The sequence below is a fragment of the Drosophila hydei genome, unplaced genomic scaffold (assembly GCF_003285905.1).
Source record: "Drosophila hydei strain 15085-1641.00,03,60 unplaced genomic scaffold, DhydRS2 tig00000232-arrow-arrow-pilon, whole genome shotgun sequence".
Taxonomy (NCBI): domain Eukaryota; kingdom Metazoa; phylum Arthropoda; class Insecta; order Diptera; family Drosophilidae; genus Drosophila; species Drosophila hydei.
Genome location: NW_022045690.1, coordinates 2,273,380 through 2,299,138, shown reverse-complemented (window position 1 = coordinate 2,299,138; position 25,759 = coordinate 2,273,380). Strand labels below are relative to the sequence as shown.

Below are 25,759 nucleotides of genomic sequence, written 5' to 3'. Positions count from 1 at the left end.
AATACAAAAACAATAAGTAAACTAACTCAAACTCATGCCGCGACGTCGCTGCGACGCCTGCTTTGACTGTCGCTCTCGCTCGCACTGCACTTGGCTTGCAAGTTTTGGCCAAGAAACTGCAACCAACAACAACAACCAGAACAGCGTGAGCTGCAGCAAATAAAAGAAAATAAAATTTTAGTGGCTGCTGAGTAAAGCACTCGAAAATAAAGCTCAATACAAAACGGGCCATTGAGTGGAATGTGCGGTGAGCGCGTACGTACGAGAGTATTAAAGAGTGTGAGTGAGAAAGAGAGAGAGAAAACGAGCGAGCCTCCGTTGAGCCACAGCAGGCGAGTGAGTGAGCGAGCAGGCATTGTGTTGCGCTCTCGCGACAACACTCCATGCTTCTCTGTGTGTGTGTGTGTTGCTGAGAGTGAGAGAGAGGGCCCTGCTTTGCTGCAGCTGATAAGACACATACGTCTCTCTGTTTATGTGTGTGTGTACGTTCAATGTATGTTCAATACGTAGAACCAGAGCAAATGAATGAAAGAGGCACACACACACACGCGACGCTTGGGTGCGGGGCGGGGCGGAGCGTCGCGCCAGCAGCGCTGCACGTTCGACAGTATCCTGCACTCTGAGCTGCGCTGAGCTGAGCTGAGCCAGTTCTTTGGCAAGGGGTCGACGTCGCTGTCGTTGAGCGACGCTCTCTCTTGTGTTTGAGTGCTTGTGTGTGCGAATGTGTGTGTGTGCGGACATCGACTGCGTCGCCGTCATCATGAACATCATATATAGATAGATTTTTAACAAACCTGATTGGATGTTATTGACTGGCGCGCACACACACACACCGCCACACACGGCCACTTGTACTGGCTGATTCGTTCGCCTGCCCATGCATGTGTGTGTATATGTAGCGTATGTGTAGCTGCGTGCGTTTGTGTGAGTGTGTGTGATACACACATTGGCAGCCTTAGCCTGTTAAATATTGACTTGCAGCCCCCGACCGAGTGGAATGTGGTCGATCGCTGCGTGCTTGTGTGCTTCTGTGTGAGTGTGTGTGGGGTTGAGAGGAGGCTTTCGGGCGGCGCCAATGGACACGTGCTTACATAAACATATACATATATGTATGTGTATATATGTATGAATGTGTGTGTGCATATGTGCTCGTTTATTCTATGGCTTTAGCCAGGACTTAGCTTCAAGTGTCGCTGACAACTTTTACGCTTATCAAAAAAATTCTAAAATAAGCTAACCATATTTCACTTTTTATATATTTTATATACATATATTTTTCACAATTTTAATTTCAAGATTAATAACTATTGCTTAAAAGCTAATAATATATTTATTTAAAAATAATTGTACATTTGTGTATTATTTACTTGCCTTAAACAATTTAATAATTTATTTTTTTAGTTTTTATAATATAAAATAAAAAAAATTATTAAATTATAATTGTAAGCTATTTACTTAGCTTTCTTCAAATTTCTAGTTAAATATATATTTTATTTAAATTTTTTAAAATATATATTTATAATTTAATGTTAACATTTAATTATTAAAAAATATTGTTATTTATTTAAAATGCTTAAAAGATTCATTGTTTACTTTTATTTAATTCTTCGCTCATTTAATTAAAATTTTTACTTTTATAAATATTTGTATAAAATTGTGAAATCAATGAATCACAAGCTAAACATAAATATATATATTTATATATATACATATATATGCTTATTATTTTTCCTATATCTGAATCATTGCTTGTGCTGCGCTTTAAAAGATAAGCGAAATATCATTTAGCGCCAATTGAGTCATGGGAAAATATTTGCTAATGATTGGGATTTTTTTATCAATAGTATTAATAATATATCATACGATTATTACTATGTAACTGAGTTACTTAGGCACTGGTCATGTCACTTAAGCTAAACGCACACACACAAATACATAGGCCCTCACAAACAAGCACGTAGCGAAAACCAATAGCAAGTCGTTTCAATAATACCAATACAAGTGCCTGTTGTACATAACGCAAGGCGAAAAGGCGTTGCCAATAATATTGAAAGCAATCCATACATACACACACACACACTCACACACATAAGTGCGTGTGCGTATGAGTGTACTATGTGCTAAAGGTTAACAGCATTTGCTACCCACTGCCGCTGCTGCTTCTGCCTCTGCTTCTTTTTTTCGCATTGGCTCCCTACACACGCACACACACATACGCACGCTCGCTCGTGCGTCGCGTTCGCCCAATCGAATTCAATTGACGCTCAATTTTTATGCGAGCCGAGCAGCAAAACGCAAAAGCAAAAGCAAAGAAAAGAAACTCTACAACAACAACAACAACAACAGGAGCTAAAAACCGTTACTTACCTAGTAGCGCCCAATGGCTGCCAATACATGTTAAATGAAGCATACGTCTGCCCTGCCTTCTCCCCCCGTCAAAGCCAATCAACAAAAGGAAAACAGCAACAACAAAAAATAGTACCCGAGAACCACCCAATAATCATCGACGCCACTTTACCCCACCGAAGAACCCAAAACCAATCCAATCCAATTTGATATATGTATGTGTGTACGGTACTTTTTTTTCGTTTTCGTTTTACTTGACTTTTTTTTCGCCGTCGCTCTCTCTGGGCGCAGTTGTCGTCCTTTTCTCCCTTTAGCGCATGTATTGAATTTTTATAAAAATGAGTGGGGAACAGAAAATCAGCAGCCAGACTGCCATAAAAACGCCAGCGCCACTTTCACTCGGCTCAATGCAGCAACAGCAACATCAGCAGCAGCAGCAGCAGCGACGGCGGCGACAGCACCAGCAGCAGCCGCTGAGAGCAGCGTCAACAGCGCCTTAAAGCGTTGTCTTAAAGCTTGCCAAAGGAACGCGATTTCTTTATTTTACTGTTGTTCCTATTGAGCACAAGCCAAAAGAGAGAAAGAGCGAAATAGTGTGAGTAGAAGAGAGTGAGAGAGCGCCAAAGAATTTTTTCTGCCACGGGTGGTTGCCGAAAAAAGAAAAAGCGGAAAAAAAGTGGAAGAAGAAAACGTAATACATACCAACATCGATTTCGATTGGGAAGCCATCAACGGCAGCAGCGCCAACGTTAGCGTCGACGTCGCAGCAGCACCAACAACAACAGCAAACTCTAGGGCTGGGGCGCTGCTTCGTGTCGTCGTGTAGCCTGCCGCTCTCTTTCTCTCACTCTCTCTCTCACACACACACACAGACTCAATGCCCTTCGTCGGGTTTTGGCTGCCTTTTTGTTGATGATGTTGTTGTTGTTATTGTTTTTTTGGGGGGCTCTTCGAATTGAAGGGCGGCGGGCTTGGCTAAAGGTTGACAAGTTTTTCGTTATTTTTTTTGCGCCCAACCAGCGTTGAGTAGCACAGGGGTGGGTGGGAAGGGGGCGTTGCGGTAGTTCGAGCGTCGATATATATATTATATATTATGTACCATGTGTAAAGAATACAAAAAAAAATAGAAGAAAGTTAAGTGTGAGGCATAAGGGAGGCAGCTGAAGAAAGAAATGCTATCGACTGCACGCAATACACTGTGCGAAAATGAGGTAGAGCGGGTATAAAGTAGCCTGCTTTTAGGTGCCATATATAAGTAGGTGTGTGTGTGTGTGTGTGTGTGTGTGTGTGTGTGTGTGGGTTTGGGTGTCCTTATTTATGTCATTATTGAATATGCGTTGGAGGCGCAGCCAACCCAAATCCAGAGCCAAAGCTAACAGCTTAGACGTGTGTATCCCATACGAAGACACTCACGCACACACGCACACAGGCGCAGTGGCAGCAGCTAAAGCTTTAGCTTATATACTTACAGCGACAGAGAGCATCACACACACACACACACACAGGCACACGCATACGTACATATTATATGGCATGCGTTTTTATGCTTATTCGATTTTATTCGAGTGCTCGCACACTCACACACACACACACACACACATATACACACATCCACATACACATTGAGAGATAGAGCTACGCTTGGAGCATCAGGATTTGCTGCTGCCTTCCATTCAGCAGCATCCCCGCTGGCTCTGCCTCTGCCCCAGCCTCTGCTGCTGCTGCTGCTACTGACTGCGACTCCAATTTCTTTTCACTTGGCAGATTTTTCTTTTGCTTTTCATTTCTCGCTTCGTTTTTTTGTGCTTTCTGCTTATTTTACTGACTTTTTTCTTCTTTTTTTTTGCTCTGCTGCTACTTGTGCTCCGCCCCATTTTATTGTAGGGATTTTGCTTTTTATATATATGTAAAGATATGTGTCTGTGTGTGTGTGTGTGTGTGTGTACATACGTATCTATACACATGCTATACATAAACATGCGCTCAATACATATTGTGTGTATAGATATATGCTTATATATAGTCATACATACATACATATATATTTCTTCTCTGCTTCCATTTTTTTCCTTGCTCGTTTTTTGGTATTGGGCGCTGGCCAGTGCCCGAGCCTGAACCCTCACACCTACCTCTGTTTGTGTGTGTGTGTGCTATTGAGAGCTGTCAGTTCGTATTGGTTTAAAGTTTTCCTAAATTGGGCGCTTTACGACGTAGCTTATGCCAGCTGCTATATGTCCGTATATATTTGCATATGAAGGGAAGTTTTTATATGCTTTCGGAAGTCTGCAGTAGCTGCCAAACTAAGTCTACTCCACACTTTTGAATAGAATGTGCATTTAAATACTTTTTATACACTTTTTCACAATTCTACACTACTCTACACTCGCTACTTTCGACTAGTTCAACTCACACCTAGCACAAAATCCACTTGACAATCAATTTATAGACTTGCCACTAGTCTCCACAAGTCTACACTACACTCCACTGTTTACTTTTGGCTAAATCCATTAGCACTTATCTTAAAATGTTTCAAGACCTAATATCTAACAATTTGCAATAAGTTTCCGCAAGTCTACACTACTCTCCACTCATTACTTTTGGATAAAACCATTAACACTTATCTTAAAATGACTTAAAACTTAATAGCTAACATTGTGCAACAAGTATCCACAAGTCTACACTACTCTCCACTTCACACTTGGGAAAAGTACAGTTGCCAATGAGCTGAAAAAACACTTTGCACGCATTTGTATAGTCTTGCTACCATACTTCGCTAGTCTACACTGCTCTCCACTCGATATTCGTAGCTAGTTAGTACAGTTGGCGCGCACACAAGCACACATATGTATACCTTATAGATGCATCATGGCACTGATCCACAAATTACCCGTGTGCCCATAAACTGGCAATCTCTACACAGAAACTACGCACTATAGATATAGATACAGCTACAGATACAGATACAGATACAGATACTTTGGTATATCCGCAAAGTAGCTCAAGGTTTGGCACTTAATAACTAACTAACTGACGCTATTGCCTAACCGTATCTATAGCCTATGTACACATGAGATATATATATATATATAGCTGGCCGATTTCTAACAAATCATTATATGATTATACATACAGCGCCTCTTTTATATGGCACATAAATCTTTCAACATGTTTAGACAACAACTAAACAATTTATGACAATTGTGTGTGTGCGATTAACTGATATAGCTATAGCTTTGCCTATATCTATATCTATATATATATATGTATATATATATATATATATATATATATATATATGTATCTAGCTGCATGCCATTTTGTTTTTTGGGGCTGGGGTGGTGTTGGGGGAGGCCTTATCATCCGTATCATCCGTTTATTTATACACCTATTTGTTTGAACACTAAGCACTCATTCCATATACAGATAACAGAATCTTATCTTTATATACAATACTTAACTGTAGCTATAACTGTTGAAATGTCGTCGAGGTAAGAGGCAACCAATAGACAGTAATCAGTGGGGCTCCGGTTTGTTTGGTTGGCTGACTCGACGGCCGACTTGACGGACTGACTTGATTACGTCTCTATATAAATATGGCAGCTATTTTGTGCTGGCGATATCTTAAGCACACATTCGACTCTGTGTATTCTGTATTATTCCGTATTCTACACACACGCACACACATGCACACATATATATATTATCTTTAGCAATATTTAAACGTTGCCACACACTCCCGAAATGCAGCACTAAATGCGCGTAATACTACGTATAAACGTCGACTCTGAACAATTTATGGCGCTTATAACACCTGACAAGCCAGCCATACCAAAGACGTGGCTAAGTGACGTGCCGCTGCCGCGCGCCCCACCCCTTCACATTGCTGCCACAAATAAAATTGATAAAATTTGTTTTGTACAAAACAAGAAAACAACAACAACAACAATAGCAGCAGCAGCAACAACAACAACAACAAATATCCAAGCAAGAAGCATTTAATTTTATAATTATGATGATGATGATGTATTTGTTCTCTTTTGTTATTCCGCACAGCACTATATGGTGTTAACTAAAATCTACACACACACAGACACACACGCACGCACACTCATGCATACAGACAGTAGCCATTGCTATTATATGTACACATATCGTACATATACTTATAGAGTATATATAAATCTTATTTTTTTTTTTTTTTTTGGAGCTTTAGATTTGATTCCATTTTGTCGTTTATCACAAATGCTGCTGACATGCGTGTGTGCATGTATTTCTCTCTCTCAGTGTGTGTAGAAGTTTTCGCGTTCAGACATTTTTGTTCACTGATTATCTGCATCAGTTGTTAATTGTTATTTGACGCGTTTTAATCGGCTACCGACGTGTCCCGTGCTCAGTATACAAAAAAAAAGGGGAAGAAATACGCGCGCTCAGGCAAAATACCAACAGCTCTGTACTGTAGCTACATACATATACATATGTATGTATACATACATAACATACATATATATATATATATATATATATATATATCTATCTAGATCTATATCTATTTATAGCTGCTATTCAATGAGCGATTTCTCATCAATTTTAGTTTTAGTTTTCTGGCAACTTTGCGAAAACGTGCAACAGTAGCTCGAGACATACAGGCAAAACAGTTATGCTATAGGCCATATATAACATATATGCATGTTACATGCTATATATACTAAATGCATATACTAGAAACTATATACATTATATATATATATAAAACTTAAGTCTTGCGAACAATTTCAATTTTCCAAATTGATTTTTCGCAAACAAAAATTGAACTTTTCCTTATGAATCTTGAGCCTTAAAGCAAGATACTCTCAAATATAATGCGAATATCAATATTTTTGATATTTAAGCTTTAATTCATTGCTTTACAAATATACAAATTTCCAGTAGAAGCGAAAAATTCAACTTTGTTTTGAGTTTTCAAGATTTCTGAACTTTCTAGTTTGAAGCTCAACTTTTTTATATTCGTAATGCCAAGAATAAAAAGCAAATGTAGCTAATGCTTGAAGATTGCAATGTAAAAATATATACTTAGTATTTTATTGGTATTTTAGGTATTTTATAAGCCATTTCCTACTTTGACTTCTTAAAATAATTTCAAAATTTTTTTTAGTTTTTATTTTGAATAAAAAATTTGCTGATCTCTTTTTTAGGCATTTTTAATTTATTTCTAATTTTATCTACATAAACTTTAAGCTTTGATTTGAGTTAGAATTTTAATTAATTTTTTTAATTTAAGCTGAATTTGTTGAGCTTTCAAGCTATAGTATATTTGTTATTTGATAGGTATTTTTAAGTAATTTATTTGTCATACAAAACATGAAACTAAACCTCGTCTTTCTCTCACTCTCTCTCTCTCCCTCTTTTTGTCTCCTTCACAGGTAATTGCAACAAATAGAAAGAAAGAAAAATACATAATTTAGGCAACTGGGTTACCCACACGTAAGTTGTATAATAATAACTGAAGATGTGTTTCTAGAGCTGCTTTTTAGCGATTTATTTGGCACATAATAATGATAATAACTACGCGTTGCCTGGGCCTGGGCCTGGGCCTGGGCCTGTGCCTGTTTAGCTGTCTGCCAAGACCTCAAGTGAGCCAAGCTGAATGTGCCTGTGCCTGAGACCGAGCCTGGGCCTGAGCCTGGGCCTGGGCATATTCATTCATTTGCGTTTCATTCATGTCCTCATCATCAATGCGCCACACACACACACACACACACACACAGCTGCACAACAAAAAATATGTCAAAACTTGTCTCGTCTGCCTGCCATTAGCAGCAGCAACAACAACAGCAACAACTGCGACCAGCCCTTGACAACAAGAGGCAGACAACACGCCCACGCCGACGCCCACGCGAAAGTAGGCGCAACTTCATCATGATTTTGATTATGATAATATGGCAAGCCGATGATCAAGATCATCAGACTTAAAGTTGAAAGCATTTTCAAGGCTGCTGCAACAGATTTCGCTCACTCTTCTGCAGCTTTTCTTCCTCGTTTTTTTTTTTTTTTTTGGTATTTTTTGTGAATGAATTTAACGCTTTTAACTCGTTGCAAGCGTCGCCTTAAATGTAATTTATGTGCCAGCTGACAATAGACGCAGCGAGCCTCAGCAGCTACCTTTGCTTTGCCACTCTGATTGCAGCTACTGTGCAGCTAGCTGGACGCCCCCGCACTGCCTCGCTTGCCTTTGCCCCCGCCCTTGCCTCTGCCCTTGCCTCTGCATTCATTATATGCAAATTTCAATTATTTGCACAAATCAGACGCACAAGATCTGCCCAACAACAGCAACAGAACGACAAAGACGACGACGACGACGACGACGACGACGACGCATTATTATCATCATCGACTTCATTATGGCAAACCCCTTGACGTCCCCAGGCCCCGCACGCTGCCCCGTTGCATGCCCCATTGACGACGATCAGCAGGCAAAGAGCGACAAACGTTCAATTCAATTTTTTCAGTTTTTTTTTTTGTATTTTTCTGCTCGCTTCGTTTATCGGGCAAACAGGAAGAGCCATAATATAATTTATTGTATTAATGCGTCTCATGCCCCGCATAATATAGCCAAGACGTCAACGTCAACGTCAGCAGCGACGCCAGCATCAGCAGCGACTGCTCTTACAATTCAATTTCTCAATTGATATCCCAATAGCCGAAAACCCATGCAGAACTTTCCAGGCAAATATATATATAATATATATATATAGGGAGAATATATATATATATATATATATATATTTTTTTTTTTTTTGATATTTTTTTTTGCTCTTTTATTATTAATTTAAGCATAAACATGGATTTCCTGTTGCCCGCCTATATGCAAAAAGCGTAAAGAGCTTTGACTGATTCGCTGCCTTTTGTTGTTGTTGTTGTTGTTATTGCTGTTCGCTTTCGACATAATTCTTTCGATCGAATTTCACAAAAATTGTGCCCCGCTGCCTCTCTCTCTCTCTCTCTCTCTCTCTCTCTCTCTCTCTCTCTCTCTCTCTCTCTCTGTGCGCTTTGAGAGGAAATTAAATTAAGCGCTTGTCTCGCTTTTTATATTATTTTCGTTTCATTCGTTTTTTTTTTTGTATTTTGTATTTCGTATTGTTTCGCTGATCAAGCGCATTAAAGAGGCAAAATGCGTGGGAGCATCGATTTTGATTTGATTTGTGCTGAAGGTCAGAGGCGAACGAGCGGGTCAGCGGCACACACAGCCAGAGTTCGGGCTGCTGCTGCTGCTGCTGCAGACAGCCAACTGACAGCAGCAGTCTGAGCCTGCCGGAAACAGAAACCGCAAGCGCTAAGCTCCACTGGCCTCGCCTGTTAGAACTTTACACAGGGGAGCAGATATAGAGAGGGGGAGCGGGAGAGATAGACTCTTGGCAGAGCTGCAACTGATGACAGTTGTGTGGACACAAAAGTTTCGGGCCAAAGGAGTTTCCATAAGGACTTCTAGCTGCAGCCCTGGGAGCGTTTCTGATGCAGACCAACTCATATATATATCTGAAGATCATCTGTGTGCATTGCTTGAGTCCAGTCTTGTGGCAGTTGCAACTCAAATTTGGGAATCTGCAGCGAAATGCGTGCAACATATTCGCGCGGCCTGCGCATGTTGTGGGCTGTGTGTTGGGGTTGATTGTGGGGCTGGCGCTGGGGCGTGGGCGTGTTGTTTTGTGCAGACAGGCCACTGGGCACTGCAATTGACACAATTTTCAGACAGACGACAAGGCCGGCCGGCTGGCATTGACCAAGCCGCACGTGGCCGGCGCTGTGTGTGATGTGCAGATGAGCATGATGATGTTGCTGATGATGATGATACACTCGCGGGCAACACACACATGCAATTGATTTGTACTTTGGGGTCAGCCAGCAACAACAACAACAACAACAACAACAGCAAGAGAATGCCAAACATGCCAACAGCAAGGCAAATGCCGAGGCAGCAGCAACAAAAGCGACCCAGTTGCATTAGTTGTTGCAGCTTCAAATGGCCTGCTTGGCAACACGGTGTTGGCCTAGCACAGAGGACTTGCCATGATAGGGTATTGCCCTGGGCTTGACTCAGCTCCTTCGCTGATGCATGCCAACTGCTGCTGGTGGTAAGCACATGTGGCATGTGCCTGTGTCCTGCTGGGTCAGGCAGCAACAGTTTGTCGGGGGCTGCGACAGCTACGCACAACACGAAAACCGCAACAGACACATGCCCCACGCCACAGCCCCAGCACCTCACACACACTGGCACACCCGCCTTCCGGCACGCCCACAGCACGCGTCCGCCTCTGTCCATGGAGCCCGGCAGTAGCGTCGCGCGAAAATTTCGCCGTTGTGTTCTTATTGTTGTTGCGTTTTATTTGTTTTTATTCTTTTATTATTATTATTATATTCGCGCGCGCGTTTTCGCCAGTTGCCAGTGTGTGTGTGTGTGTGTGTGGGCGGGTGGGCGTGCGGGCGTGTCGTGTTTTTTGTTACGTCAGGGCAAGCAAAAAAGGCAAAAAAAATGAGAAGAAAGCAAAGCAAAGGCGGCTGTGAGTGGCCTTTTTTGGGGGGCGTGGCAGCTGAGGCAGCTGGGTGGCTTGCAGGCGACTCAGTGGGCCATGCCGGCCTGGCCACCCAGGACCGGAATCAGGTCAACAACTCACTTGGGCCGCGGCAGAAAGTCTTTTGGGGCGCAGCCCACGACAAAGTTGAATTTGTGACAAGGAATCGCAATGACAAAGATGAAGAGCAAAAAGCGGCGACAAATGATGACGATGACAATGATGATGATCAACACACACACACACACACACAGAGACAGAGACAGACAGGCAGACAAAGCAACGCGTAGAGACTGGAACTGAGAGGGTCTGGGTCTGGGTCTGGGTCTGGGTCTGGGCCTGCTGCTCTGCTGCTTCTTCTTGTCAATTAGTGAAAATCGAATTAATATTGTAATACTTTAATGAAATAATGCATGCACGCAGACATATAGACAAACTGCCAGACATTGAGGGGGCAAATGGAGGCACTGCGACAGTTATTTATGCGGAACGACAAGATGAATCTGTGAATCTGACTGTGGCAATTGCAGATTCTCTCTCGCTCTCGCTCTCTGTGTTTGTCGCAAAAAGCCCAAACTACAGTTGATAAAAATAAACGAGACACATAAGTACACACACACACACACGCACATACATACATGTGTGTAGACAGCGAAAGAGAGCGAGCGAGGCATAGAGTGAAGCCTTTGTGCTGGTTGCCTTGCGAATTGTTTGGGCGGCAACAACGACGACAACGCACGTTGTTGGCAAGGTGTGGAATGTATGACAGGAATTGATATAAAATATGCTAATTGGTGCATAGACTGTGCAGAGTGCGGACCGCTCCAATGTTGGAAAGTGAGAGGTGTTGAGTGCTCTATGCGAGACAGGTTAGTCAACTCGACGTTCTGCCGATCATCATTGAGCACATTGAGAGCAAATGGAATAGCTTCGAAAGCAGCTTAAAGCTCACTTAAGTCTGTAAGACGGAATTAGTGACTTCAGTTAGCTCTTTCTGTGGGGCATCTTTAAGCAATTGCTTTTGAAAGCACATTGAAAGCAGTTTAAAGCTTCAGCTTTACTAAGCTTTCGCTTTACTTGACTTAAGGTCTATTAAAAGCTGAACTCAAGTTGAAAAAATAATCCCTTATATATTATATAATTATTATTATTATATAATTATTATTATTATATATTATATAATTATATATATATATTTTTTATGAACTTAGCTTTAGCTTCAACTTGAAGCTTCAACAAAAGCTTTAATTTATGCTCTAAGACTAAGCATTTCAGTTGCAATTCAGGCTTTAGAAGGACTGAGCCCACTTTATGTTGCTAAAGCTTTAAGCTAAAGCTTAAAGTTGCAAAAGCGCATTCTTAAAGTTGCTTTTATTTATAAAGCTTTTGCTTGCCCAATAGCTGTAGCTTACATGTAAGCGCTCTCTCTCTCTCTCTCTTTGTCGCTCTCTCTCTCGTTTTCTCTTTCTCTCTCTCTCTCACTTTGTCTCTCTCTCTTTTCTTCTTTCTGCCACAAAAGCTTTTGCCTTTCTTCAGCTATTTTTCAGTTTGAAATTTGTTTTGTTCGCAACTTCAATTGCTGCCATGAGTAACAACAACAATGTTGCTGCTGTTGCTGCTGTTCTTTATATTGCAGCTCCTCTGCTTGGCATGTTGTTTATGCCAAAAACTATGCGAGGATGCCATTTATGTAAATTATTGGCAAAAATGCATAACGGCAAACAATTGAAAATGCAATCAAGTGTTGGCTAAAATTGCGCTGTTGCTGCCAACAGAAACGCAAAAAAAAACATGCAGCAACAACACCAGCAGCAGCAGCAACAACAACAACAACAACAAGGCTGCCAATTAATCAAGAAATTCTTAAATAATTATTTGCCTATTTTTATAGTCGCACAAAGGGGTGACAAGGCGTGTGGGGGAGGGGGCAGGGGCGACAGAGGCGGAGGGGGGATCTGGGGATCTGGGGATCTGGGTGCTGGGATCTGGCATGGGGCAGCGGCCGACGCGGCTGACTGACTGACTGGCTCGACGACAACAACAACAACAACAGCAACAACAACATTGACAACGACAGCGACAACGACAACGACGACATCAACGTCTGTTGGAGTGTAAATTTGTTGTTGCCATAAGCCAAATACAAATCTATATGCATTTTAAATACATATATATATATATATATATTCATATGGATACACATTATATATATATGTACATATAGATATATCGCACAATATATAGAAGCATGCACTTTTCGATTTTCATTTTGTGATTTGCGTCCGTCTGAACGTTCATTGTTGTTGTAAAAATAAGTCAGCCAGCCAGCCTGCCAGCCAGCTAGCTAGCCAGACCCCATGCCCGCTCCCTTGCCGATACACGTTCCCGAATCAGCACAGCACACAAACGAAATTTCTATGAAGCATTGCAGTTAGATGAGCCGTTTAGTGACAGTCAAGTCGTTGAGAGCGGAGCGCGGCAGGTGATGGAAATATGTGCAGAGCGCGAGAGCGAGAGCGAGAGCGAGAGCGAGAGCGAGAGCGAGAGAGCGCATCAATATGGATCTACTCTTGCTCTCTGTCTCTCCATCTCTCTCGCTCGCTCATTCATTCGCGCACTTTGTCTGTCTGGGTGCTGATGAGTGCATTGCCGCTTCGCAGTCGCTGGCCGACTAATAATAATAAATATTTTTACAGAAATTAATTAACAACAACAACAACAACAATGGCAACAAAGTGTAAAAAGAAGTATGCAGCATGTCTGATATATAGACAGGCACACACACACACACACTATTATCTATATGGCACTGCACTCATGTGAAGTTGTATGCGCCTTCCGCGCTGGCTTATACCCTCGATTTGTTGACTGTTGCCAATAAATATTGCGTATGCGTCATGTGGGCCTAGGAATCTGCTTGTGAAATGGAGTATGAACGAATTGCAGACAAATTCTGTATAGTTTGGAATGTTAGCTCGCTGTTAATGATATGTTAGCTAGCTGTTAAGGCCAACTCACCAATTTTGTTCGTTAAACTTGCAGTAAATTCATAATGTAAAATAAATTCTCTAAACTCTTTTGCATAGTATTTTTAGGCTATGTTAACACTCTGTTAACTAGCTGAAAATGTTTAAAGCATGTTCGAGCTATGTTAACTCACTGCTAAGTAGCTTTAGCTACCGGCTATGTTAACTCGCTGTTAAAGCCTAACTGTTGGCTTGCTCGTAGAGCAACTATGTTAGCTGTTAGCCCATTATTGTTGGCCACAAGACACGCCGGCATCTTGGCAATTACTCAAATTCAAATTAAGTGGCAACACACACACACACACACACACACACACCGAGCTGCACAATCGAATACACATATCGTAGCTAGACAACGGCAAGTTCGCTCAGTCCCCAAGCGAAATGCCATACAATCCAGAATGCCGCAACTTGTCTCGTTTTGTAAATAACAAATCAGGCATTTATAAATGATGTGAGCATAAAATATATGCTATTACACATCGGGCTGCCATGCTGCCCCGCTCAGCCCCTCAAGCCCTGGCCGCAACTCACCCCTAAAGCAATAGCGCAAGGCCCCGCACAGCACTTGAAACAAAAGCAAAGCAAGGCAAGGCAAGGCAAGGCACGGCAAAAGCAACTCTTTGGCAACAACAGCAAATTGTCTTTCAGCTCTGCATGTGCCCCGCCCATCGCAGCCCTCCAGCAGCAGCAGCAGCAGCTACGTCGTCTTCGTCGTCGTCGTCTTCATACGTCTCTAATAAGACATGATTGTAATTAATTAAATTAATTCGTTTCGGTTTTAATACACGAAATGTTTTTCGATTTTGTCCCTGGCTCGCAACGAGCTACTATCTGCCAACCCTTGCCGCCACACACCCACACCCGCACCCGCACCCGCACCACCCCCGCATCAGTAAAAGGGCATAAAAGGATTGCCAAATGAAAGTGAAAGATTTCTGATTTACGTTTTCAAATATTTGTTTGTCACACACTTGCTGGCACGCCCCCCTCGCCACCAGACTGACAGTCTCCTTGCCTGTCCGTCGGCTCGTCTTTGCCCGCGTCTGTCTTTCCGGCCAAACTATAAAATGTTGTCGATTTTGATTAGGCAAAACTTGACAGGGAACTTTGTGCGTGGCTTTCATTAAAAATGCCAGCGCCGTGTTTCCATCGCCTGCTCAGGGTTGCTTTTTCCGGAGCGTTTCGATCAGACGGCGTTGCCTTGGTGCCTTGTTAGAGGCGTGTGCGGGCGTGGGACGGGGCGCTGAGATGGTCCCACCTTTTGCGGCTGTCCTTGCTGCCAGCTGCCTTGCTGCCTTGCTACTTGCTGCCTTAGAGCATAATGAATTGACATTGATTGGAAATTTTGATTGAAATTGTAAAATGCTAAAGGATGGCAACGCCAAAAGGCTTTTCCATCTCTGCTGCTCGACGTCTGCTGCGGCCTCTCTAAGCAACAAAATAAATTGCTTAATTTTCGGCTTAATTAAAGATTTGATAGATAGCACAGAGCGCTGTGCCTCTCGAAGCCACCAACCGTCTCGCCTGTCCCCGCATTGATTTTTGCGACTGCTTAAGCATTTAGCTCGCCAGGCGAACGGCGAATATGTTGGTATTTCTTCATGCTTATTTAATTAGGCCTCATTACAAAGCCCACACACACACACATGCAGAGCAAAGGGATCACAAATAAAGGACGCCTTGGGCCAGGCTATGAAATATATCTTTGCATTCTGTGCCCTTTGTTAAGCTTTGCTAAGAACGCACATATCTGCGCCAGGTTTGGGTGGCTTAGCTGTGGGGGGTGGTTAGCTGGGGACAAATTTTGGTTTATTATTAACACTGGTTTTTTGGGATCTTTGCTATTTTTGTGCACAACTGTACCTGCGCAGGCAGACAAATAAAAATCATTAATTTCTGTTAGATTTTACAGTGTCAAATTTATGTAACACACACACAGGCACACACGCACACCTACACACACTCAGGCACGGTTTCCCGCCCTGTCACCCTTTTAGGCACATTAACTTTGAGAAGCTTTTTATTTTTATTTTTTGGTCGGTCTGCCTTTAGTTTAAGGCCCGCATAAAAATGTCAAAAATTACACACACACACATGAGGCATAAAAAACAAAGCAAAAGCCAAACACACACACACACACATGCACACACGGCGTGGTTGGGGCTGCATTGTGGTGTGAGAAGGGACTTCTAATCATTATTTGTACGGCCCACATATATGAGTTATATATTTATTTGTATTTGTCTGGACCATGTGTGTGTGTTGACTTGAACTGGCCCACACGCCCACACACACAGCCCTCTGGCAGGCTTTTAAGCGTGTGTGTGCTATTTGGTCAGTGTAATGCTTAATTATTTACTCTTTGTTGTTGCTGTATTTTCAAAAATGTTGCCCAAAAAAAAGGCCTACGCACAAAGTGACCAAAAGAGCGTACCAAAAGGCAGGGGGCCGTGCAACAATGGCTCAAACACACACACACATTGTTAAAAAAAGGGTCATACATCTCTCTCTCCCTCTCACTCTCTCCTTCTCTCTCTGTGTGGGTTAATTTTTGATGTACGATTGGTCAGCTACAAAAAAAAGGTATGCATACGTTATGTAATAATAAGGATAAGCCAAAAAATTATTATTACTTTACGTGTGCGCAGGGGGTTGTGCAGCCCAGGGTGGAGGCTGGCTATGCGGAATTTGCCAAAGGGTTGTCCACACACGACATTCGTTTGGGCTTTGATTGTTAATGAGCCTAAGCCGTAGTAAGGAATCAGCATTAGGACTTGACTGCCAAACAGTCCAACACTTGCTTAACTGTAAAAGGCGAGGTGAAGTGAGCTGCAGCAGTCAGCTGTTGTAGTACTGAAAGAAAGCGATCTCTCTCTATCTCGCTCACTCTCGCTCTGCTTTGGCATTTGTCTTCAATTCAAGCTGTTTCAAGCACATTTACACTCACTCTCCGTCTCGCTCTCTCTCACGTTTCGTTGCCTTAAGCAACTTAAATGATATTTAGGCTTTGATCTGGCATATCTATCATATTCCATATACAGCTCCAGCCCCTGCAGCCAACAAAATGTGTCAGTTTTAATCCATGCCGCTGCGCTCTTAACAGACAGCAATTAGAAATCATCTAATTTGATGCACGCACACACTCACACACACAGCAGTGTGTTGCTGCAGCCTTTGAAAAGAAAGCGGCGCACATTTTTCTTTGACACTTTGCAGCCCCCAAAAAGCCAAACACCGCTTGGCCCAAACTCCGCTTTGGATTCTGCTTGCCGGGACAGACAATTACCCACACATGCTCACACTTACACACACACATACAGCTGCCTTGTCATATGACGCATTAAAAATCGAAGCATATAGCTGGCTTCCACTCTGCCCAGCTGCTGTCTTCTTGCTTGGCGCGCGCATTAATCCTTTTTTCAGCATCTTTTCACACACGCACACACACATAGCACACGCGTGTATATAATCCTTTTTTACAGTCCAGCCCACTCTGGCAAGCTCCAGCCCAAACGCCCAGCGGCTTCGCATATCAAAGCTAATTTATATTTTGTATAGCATACATTTGGGCGTGCACAGCAGCAGCAGCAGTAGCAGCAGCAGCGACTTCCCCTATCTACAGCTGCTGCTCCTTCATCATCTTTTGCTGCTTCTTCTTCAATTTGAACGTCATGTTTTTCATTGCCTGCTGTGCCAATTGCCAGAGAGATATAGAGAGAGGGAGAGGGAGATAGAGATAGAGTGCGGGGTAATAATAAATACAACTCTTTGTTTTTTCAATGGCTGCCTGATTTTTGATAAGTAAATAGAAATTTTATAAATTTACATACACACACACACATGTGGGGGTGTGCGTGTGTGTGCCCGTAATAAAAAAGAAACAGAATTTTAAATTAGAAAATATTAGTTAGCTGTGCTGACGGAACATAACTGAACAGACAAATAGACAGACAGACAGACAGACTGACAGTCAGGCAGCCCCTCAGCCAGTGTCTCGTGTACAGTTATGTGCGAGTATTTTCGTATGCATATGCGCATCTCGCTCGCACGCACGCTTCTTCTGCTTCTTCTTGTTCTTCTTCTGCTGCTGCTGCTGCTGCTGTTCATCCTTTGCGCTCTCGTTCTGTACTTTTTCTTCGACATCGTCGTTGTTTGTTGCTTGTTTTCATGACTGTGTGTGTGTTTGTGTATGTTTTTTTCTGCTTATTCTTGTTTTTGGTTCTTTTTTTTGCATTTGCTGCGTGCGTCTTTGCACATAGATGGCGCTGCTCGACCCCTTTGCCTACCTCAATCTCTCACGGAAACATCAATACATCATTTTCGTTTTCTCTCACTGTTTGTGTTTATGTGTGTGTGTGTGAGTGTGTACTACTCTTTTCACTTCGTTGTTCATGTGTGTGTGTATCTATTTATTTATGTTACTTTTTTTGGTATTTTTTCGTTGCAGTTTTCAAGGCGCGCTATCTCGCTTCCTCTATCGCTCCCCAACACTCTCCCACTCTTACACTTTGTAGCTTGCCTCGTTCTGTGTGTGTTTTTCCTTTTGTGTATGTTTGGGTATTTTTTGTTTAATATTTAAATAAATAATTAGCAAAAAGGGATATGTGTGTCTGTATGTGCGTGTGTGTGAAAGCTTCGTGTTTGTTCTCCTTGTTCGTGTGTGTGTGTGCGTTGCTAATGATGTTTGAAATTGTAAAGCAAATGCAAAGGCATGTCCCAAAAATAAAAACGCAGCAAACATGGAAAGATGCGCGCCTGTGTGTGTGCGAGCGTGTGTGAGACTTACTCAAATAACTGTAAAAGGAGTCTAGCATGTAAACAAAGGCAGCTGCAGCATATAACATAAAGTTAATGGATAGCAAAGCATATCAAAGGCTAAGCAGCTAAGGGGATGAGTTGCCAAAAGAAGCAAATGCTGGCTTAAAGTGTGATTAGCTAATTAAAATAATCGATAATAACAGCAGTGAGTTACAGCATTGATTGTGAACTGCTATCGATCACTGCCTATCGATACACTTCCAAGAGCTTGGCAAATATTTATGCTGACTTTTCTGATTGCTTGATGGCAGCGTGAATGTGCATCTCTACAGATTGTTTGCTAAACAGACGCTTGTGCTTTATGCTGCTTTTGTGTAGCTTCTGCATGTGCTGCAGCTGTGGAGGAGACTCTTTCTGCTTCTCTGCCTTTTTTGCAAGCTTATTCTATGCATTTATTCAAATGCGTACTGCCGCAGGCCACAAACCACTTGGCACATTGACAGGCTTATATACAACAGCAACAGCAACACACACACGCACACATATATATATATATATATGTATGTATATATATGTATATATATATATGTATAGAGTGTATATATGTATACATATCATTTCTTTGCTCTCCCTCTCCCTCTGCCTATCTCTGTCGTCTGCATTTACAGCTGTCAAGACATACGCGCAGCGTCTTTGTCTGCGCCTAATGTCATGCTACACTTTTTATATGTGAGTTTTTGCTCTGCTGCTTCTTTCAATTGATATAGACACACGCAGCCACACACACACACACACACACACATAGATAGACTGGCACATTTAACCCCTTCGCCGCTTGCCTCTCGCCCACCTGCGCTCACAACTTTTTAACTTTTTAGAAGCTTTTTTTCTAGCTGCCTGCTGTTTAATGTGTGTGTAATTGTGAAAACGCTTTGGCTTCATTTTTCTTATGTAGCTAAGCAGCAGCCGTAGCAGCCTCTGCCATTGCCCCTGCCCCTGCGCTGCTTGTCATGTCATGTAGGCGTTTAAGTGGCAGCGGCAGCGGCAGCGGCTGCCTCTGAGGTTTTTTTTTTTTTTGCATTTTACCTACCCGCGCCACTGAAAATGTCAAGACAACAACTGACAGCCGCCCCTAAATCAAAGTACCCAACCAAATACTCCTCTACCGCACTCTATCTCTCTCTCTCTCTCACTCTGCTGCCTTTGCTCGGCCTCCCACTCATGCATCAGCGGACGTCGCATTGATTTGCTTTGATTTATTGTGCTGCCAAACAATGCAGCGACGTTTCCCAGACCCGGCTCAGATATTGCTGCTGTTGCCTTTGCTGCTGTTGCTGCTGCTGTCGAGGGGTTGCGGCTGCCTACAACAACAGCAGCCACAACAACTTGCACTCGAGCTGAGCTTCAAGCACAATTCATAACGTTGCTTTCGTACTAATTACAAAAAGTGCTGCCTCTCACCCACTCTCTCTGGCTCAACTGCTGACCCTCTCTCTGCTCCTGCTCCTGCTCTGACAGCTGCCATGCGACAAAAAATAAAAAAAAAACGTCGACCGTTCGACTCACTTCAGAAAACAGCTTGAGACAATGCCGCATGCAAAAATTCTTCACGACTGCCAAAGGAGTACGAGTATTTATGCATTATAATACACGCACACACACACACATACGCCCCTGGGCTGGAATCTGTTTCTGTGTGGAAAAGTGCGCGCTTTTTGACATGTGCCGCGCGCACGACTCACACACAGAAGGCCATTGAGCGCGTGGTTGCAAGCGCGCTGCTCGGGTCGTTGCTGGCGAGTGGTATTTGACTTGCTGAAGCACTGAAGTGCTTCTGTATGTGTGTGTGCGATAGTTGCAACAATTGCTGCATAAGAAAATAAGCAACAAGAGCTCAATTGCCCAGCGGCTGATCCTTGAGAGAACCTTTGAGCAGTCCACAATTATTGAAGGCACAAAGCGAGTTCAATAAGCAGCTACAGCAGAATTCCTGCAGTTGTTATCAGCTCAAGCTCCAGATTCGACTCTTTTCATGAGCAGCAGTTAGCTTTAATAACTTTTCCATTTAAGCAAATGGTGTGCCCTTCCTTAAACGGGTCGCTTTTGGCTAATAGAAATGTTAACAGCGGGGCCAATGTGCGATGCTGTTAACATTTCACTTAACATTTTTGGCGCGCATTGCGTTTTTATTTTTGGCTGCCTTTTTTACCCCTAGACACGAGCTATTTTCGGGTGCTCCTTTGAAGTGGCTGCGCCGGCACATGCAAAAATATTAAATGAAACTCGCTGTGCAGCCCGTCAAAAAACGAACCCAAAAAAAAAAAAAAACGCTAAAAGGGTGCTCAATACGAAAGCCTTTTTTGCCATAAGCTGACCACACACACGGACTGGACACGGAAGGAGAGCGGAACAGAGGTGGAAAGCATTTGAAGTGTGCCCATAGAACTTTACAACTTCGCTCTGTGTGGGGGTGTGTGCGTGTGTGTGTGTGTGTGAAAAACCCAAAAAAAAGAAGATATATATATATATATATATATATATATATAAGTAAAACACGAGCAAAGCCACCCGCATTTTAGTTAATTAACTCATTTGGTTGGCAACTGCTTGCTAAGCCGCTCGAACTGGGCCACAAAGGCTGAGCACACACAGTGGCTCCATCAACTCCAACTGCAACTCCAACTCCGACGACTCCTGCGCCGCATTAATTGATTTGCTCTGAGGATTCGGACAGCTAGTTTTTGCTGGCCAGCCGAACAACAAGTGTCGCCTTTCTCACGGGGATTGCATTTCAAAGCGCGCCAAGACAGCAAAAACCTGGGCACAGTTTTGGCGGCGCACAGTTGGGCAGCCACTGATTGATTTTCGCGGCAAAAAGTCAGAGAGGCAGAGAGAGAGAGAGTAAAGAAACAACATTTTTTTCTTTTGCTGTGGCAAGCATCGACCGCCTGGCATTATGAAAACAATTTTCAAGCTTAAGCAGCTCAGCGGCGGCAACAACAACGTGCCACACAGTCAGCATGAAAATCAGTGCCCCATCCGTTGCCCAGCTCCAAGAGCCAGCGCGCTTTTGAAGGCTGTCTGGCATTTTAAGTCCTCGGCAAGGACAAAACTGCAGCTTCCTCCTCTCCTCTGTGCGTCCAACGGCGAAGTCCCTGCCCCCCCTCCAACCCTGTCGCTTGTCTGTTGTTTGTACTTAAGAGCTTTTAAATATCATAAATATATATCTATGCGACGAGTCGAGCTCGAGACCGAGACTGCGCCCGGCCACGCCCCCTCCTGTTGGGGCCTGCGGCTCTTGCTAACGTTACATTTGGCTGCGGGTTTGGTTTTTGGTTTGGGTTCGGGTTCGCTTCGTTTGCTGATGATGTTGACAAATATGCCTCGAGGGCCATTCATCTACAAGAAAAAAGATAAACACAGCAACAACGGCAACAACGGCAACAGCAGCAACAACAATAAATAAATAAAGACAGCAAATTCCTGCGGCTCGACGAGGCAGTCTCTTGTCATTTAGCTGCATTTTAAACCAATACAAAATCTGCCAAGTTTCTAGCTCTTCAAGGCTATGGCAGCAACCTAGATTTTACCTAGTTGGAATTAGCCAAAGTTGTAAATAATTGAATACAACTGAATGGATCAAGCAACGTGGCAAGGCAGCATGACCTTAAAGCCCTTTGACCTCTTCGTGTTAGCTGCTTAGTCTCTACCTGATTGTGTTTTGGAAGAGCCTCTATCTCAGCGGCTTGAGCTGGACTCGCTTGAGTTTGACTTTCTTCAATTGTCATCACTCGAAAGGTGCTACTCTTGGGCAGTTGTTGCTACTTCAATCCAATCGAAATTTGCTCAACAGCTCAACCGCAACATTATCTCCTGCAATTGAGCTAGTCCCTTATCGTCGTCCTGACCCTAGCACAAAAGTTGTTCTAGTCCAAAAGGACTTTTCCTAATCGCTTACATTTCACCAGTCCACGGCAACTGCATTGCAATTCAGTCTTAACCCGACCCTTATAACGACTTCCTGCTTAAGTTTTGAAGAGGCAGGGGCTAGCCAGCGTCGTCTCCTCATCGATTTGAGGCAAAAACTGCTATAAGAACTGCCAAGGCTTACAGCGAAGCGTCCCTTTTTGGCAGTAGAGAAACGATATGCCCATCGACTAATTTCCAAAGTTCTTTATTGCCTGCAACGCCCTGCCGGCTGTTACCTCATACCCGCTCATTGGCTTCCGGTATTTATACAAATAAAATTGCACAAAACTCAAAAACCAAAACAAGTACAAATCAACAGAAAATCGAAGCCGAAGTGCCCCAAAAGTCATTGCCATCTAAAGTCGGAGCAAAAGTCGTAGTCGCAGCGCCAAGGAGAGGACACTGCACCGGACCTGACTAAGCTATGGGCTACGATTCCGATGCGGTGTGAGTTTTGGTGCTGGCCTCGGCTACGGCTACGACTACGGCTCTGGCTCTGGCGCTGGCTCGGGTTGTGGCTATGGGGCTGGCTCTAGGTCCTGGGCCCAGACTAATTTGCCAAAAAAGTTTGCACCGCATATTTTTGTAACCTTTTTTTTTGTCGCTGCTGCTGCTGCCTCTGCTGTTGCTGCTGTTGTTGTTTTAATTTCTCATTTGGCATTTGATTTCAAGCAAGTCGTCGTCGTCGCCGTCGTCGCCGTCGCCGTCGCCGTCGTCTGGCTTCCCCCTTTTGGCGAAGGTCAACGCTAATAGCACTAAAATTCCAAGTTGGCTTATCGATACCAACGATAAACTATAAATTTGTCGGCTGTTTGTTGCTGCTGCTGCTGCTGCTGCTGGTGTTGCAGAGGGCCCAGCTAGTCGACTCGGCTTTTTTGAGCCTTTTTTGTCGGCTGGGCAAAAGTTTTGCAACGTATTAATTTGGCTAAATTTAACCCGTAATGACTTTAAAAGTAAAATTAATGAGGGTCGATAGTTGCCTTTTGGCCACGACAAACATATGCGGCTAAACAACTTGATGGGGCAGACTAAGCTCACACACACAAACACTCACTCACTCACGTCTCTCTTCTCTCTCTCTCCCTCTCTCTGTCTACTTGCAGCGCGCTACATTAGCCGAGAAGGAAGTGAACACACTCAAGGAGCAACTATCCACAGGCACGCCCGGCAGCAACAGCGACAGTAACAGCGACAACAACAACACATCCGAGTCAGCACTAGCAGCAGCAGCAGCAACAGCAGCAGCAGCAGCAACAGCAGCAGCAGCAACATCATTGGCCAGCGGCGAAGAGGAAGCCACTGGCAATAGCGAGAGCGAGAGCGACAAGCTGCTGAATAGCTCGATTGTTGCAGCGGCCATAACGCTGCAACAGAACGGCGGCAATCTGCTGGCCAACACAAATACACCGTCGCCATCGCCGCCGTTGCTCAGCGCCGAGCAGCAGCAACAGTTGCAGAGCAGCCTGCAAAACGGCGTCGGCGTCGGCGGCGCTTGCTTGAATCCCAAGCTCTTCTTCAATCACGCCCAACAAATGATGATGGAAGCGGCAGCGGCTGCTGCAGCGGCGGCCCGGGCAGCAGCAGCGGCAGCCCAGCAGCAGCAACAGCAGCAATCGCCAATGCATTCGCCAATCGCGGCCACCGCAATAAGCACAACAACAACAGCAGCAGCAGCAGCAGCAGCAGCCGCAACAGCAGCAGCAGCCACACAACAGCAATCGGCAAGGGATATTGCTGAGCCAATAGCCAGCAGCAATTGCAACGACGACGATGAGGACGACGACGAGGAGGACGCGTCGATGCAATCGAATGTGGCGCATGCCGATGGCGATTTAGACGATGATGATATGGAGCTGGAGCCGGAGCATGTTGCTGATACGGGCAGCATTGCTGCCGTAGAGCCAACATTGGCCAGAACTGAAAATGTTGTCGATGCGAACGCGAACGCAAGCACAGCCAACAATGATCAACGCGATGATAATGATGATGATGATGATGACGATGATGATGAGGGCGATGATCGCAATGTCGATGCCGTTGTGGCTGCTGATGGACGGCAGGACGAGCTAGAAGCTAGTTTAAACGTGAACAACAACAACAACAATGCTGATAGCAACAATAGCTGTAGTCGGAAGAACAACAACAACAACAAGAACAACAACAGTGAAACGCAACATGTTGCACTGCGTGATAATAATGTAAATGAGCAACATGTGGCACATAGCGCCGAGGATGACGATTGCACCAACAACAATACTAACACCAACAACAACAACAACAGCAGCAGCAATGAGAAGCGCAAAAAGCGCAACGCCAGCAACAACAACAATAACAACAACAACAACAACCAGCCCGCTGTACTGTTAGCTGCCAAAGACAAAGAGGTAAGTTCTTTAAGCACATTCCTTAAGTTAATTTAATAAACTGTCTGCGGCCACTCCACAAGGCGCGCCAATTGCCCAGCGCAATGAAATGTAAAACCGTTAAGATTAGACAAATGTTGCCAGGCGCCCAAAAATACAAAAAAAAAAAAATAGAAACAAAAAAAAAACTGGAGGAGTTAAATGGCAACCCTAAAGCATTCCAACCGCAGACGACGACGCACGACTGACCTAACCCCCTCTGCCCCTTTTGGCCAACCCTGCGCCCTTGGCTGTCCGCACGCACAATTGAGAAAACACTTGCATAAGTAAACAAAACACCCACAGTGCCACGCCCACCCACCGCACAGCACAGCACAGCCCAGCCCAGCCCAGCCAGTTTAGCGCACTTTTCTTGTAATTTTCTAGCCAAACACAAGTGCAAAAACACAAAAAAAAAACAGGAAAGTGAAAACAGAAGGAAATACAAGGCAAACAAATGAGCGTCCCAGCGCTACAACAACAACAACAGCAGAGGCAACAAAAAAAAAAGTAGAAAAAAATAAATAAAAGGACTTTTGACTTCTTCTTTACACGAGGCACAAGAAAGGGCAGCAGAGCGAGAGAAAACAAAAATATGCAAGGGATTTGACTCGAAAGCCACGAGGATATTTCCCAAAATAAAACAAAAAAAATATGCTGAAAAAATTGTTGATTTTTTTTTGTTTTT

The 25,759-nt window shown here is 43.6% G+C and overlaps 1 protein-coding gene across 4 annotated transcripts in view; it reads left to right on the top strand.

Annotated features, from left to right (window-relative positions):
• Window positions 1-25,759, top strand: part of LOC111598404 (homeobox protein cut) — an 84,403-nt gene that overhangs the window by 27,579 nt on the left and 31,065 nt on the right. For all 4 annotated transcript variants that reach the window (XM_023313641.2, XM_030223488.1, XM_023313639.2 and 1 more), the window contains one exon: window positions 23,773-25,053. In XM_023313641.2, coding sequence (XP_023169409.2) covers window positions 23,773-25,053 — 1,281 coding nt within the window. The remainder of the gene's footprint in view (window positions 1-23,772; window positions 25,054-25,759) is intronic.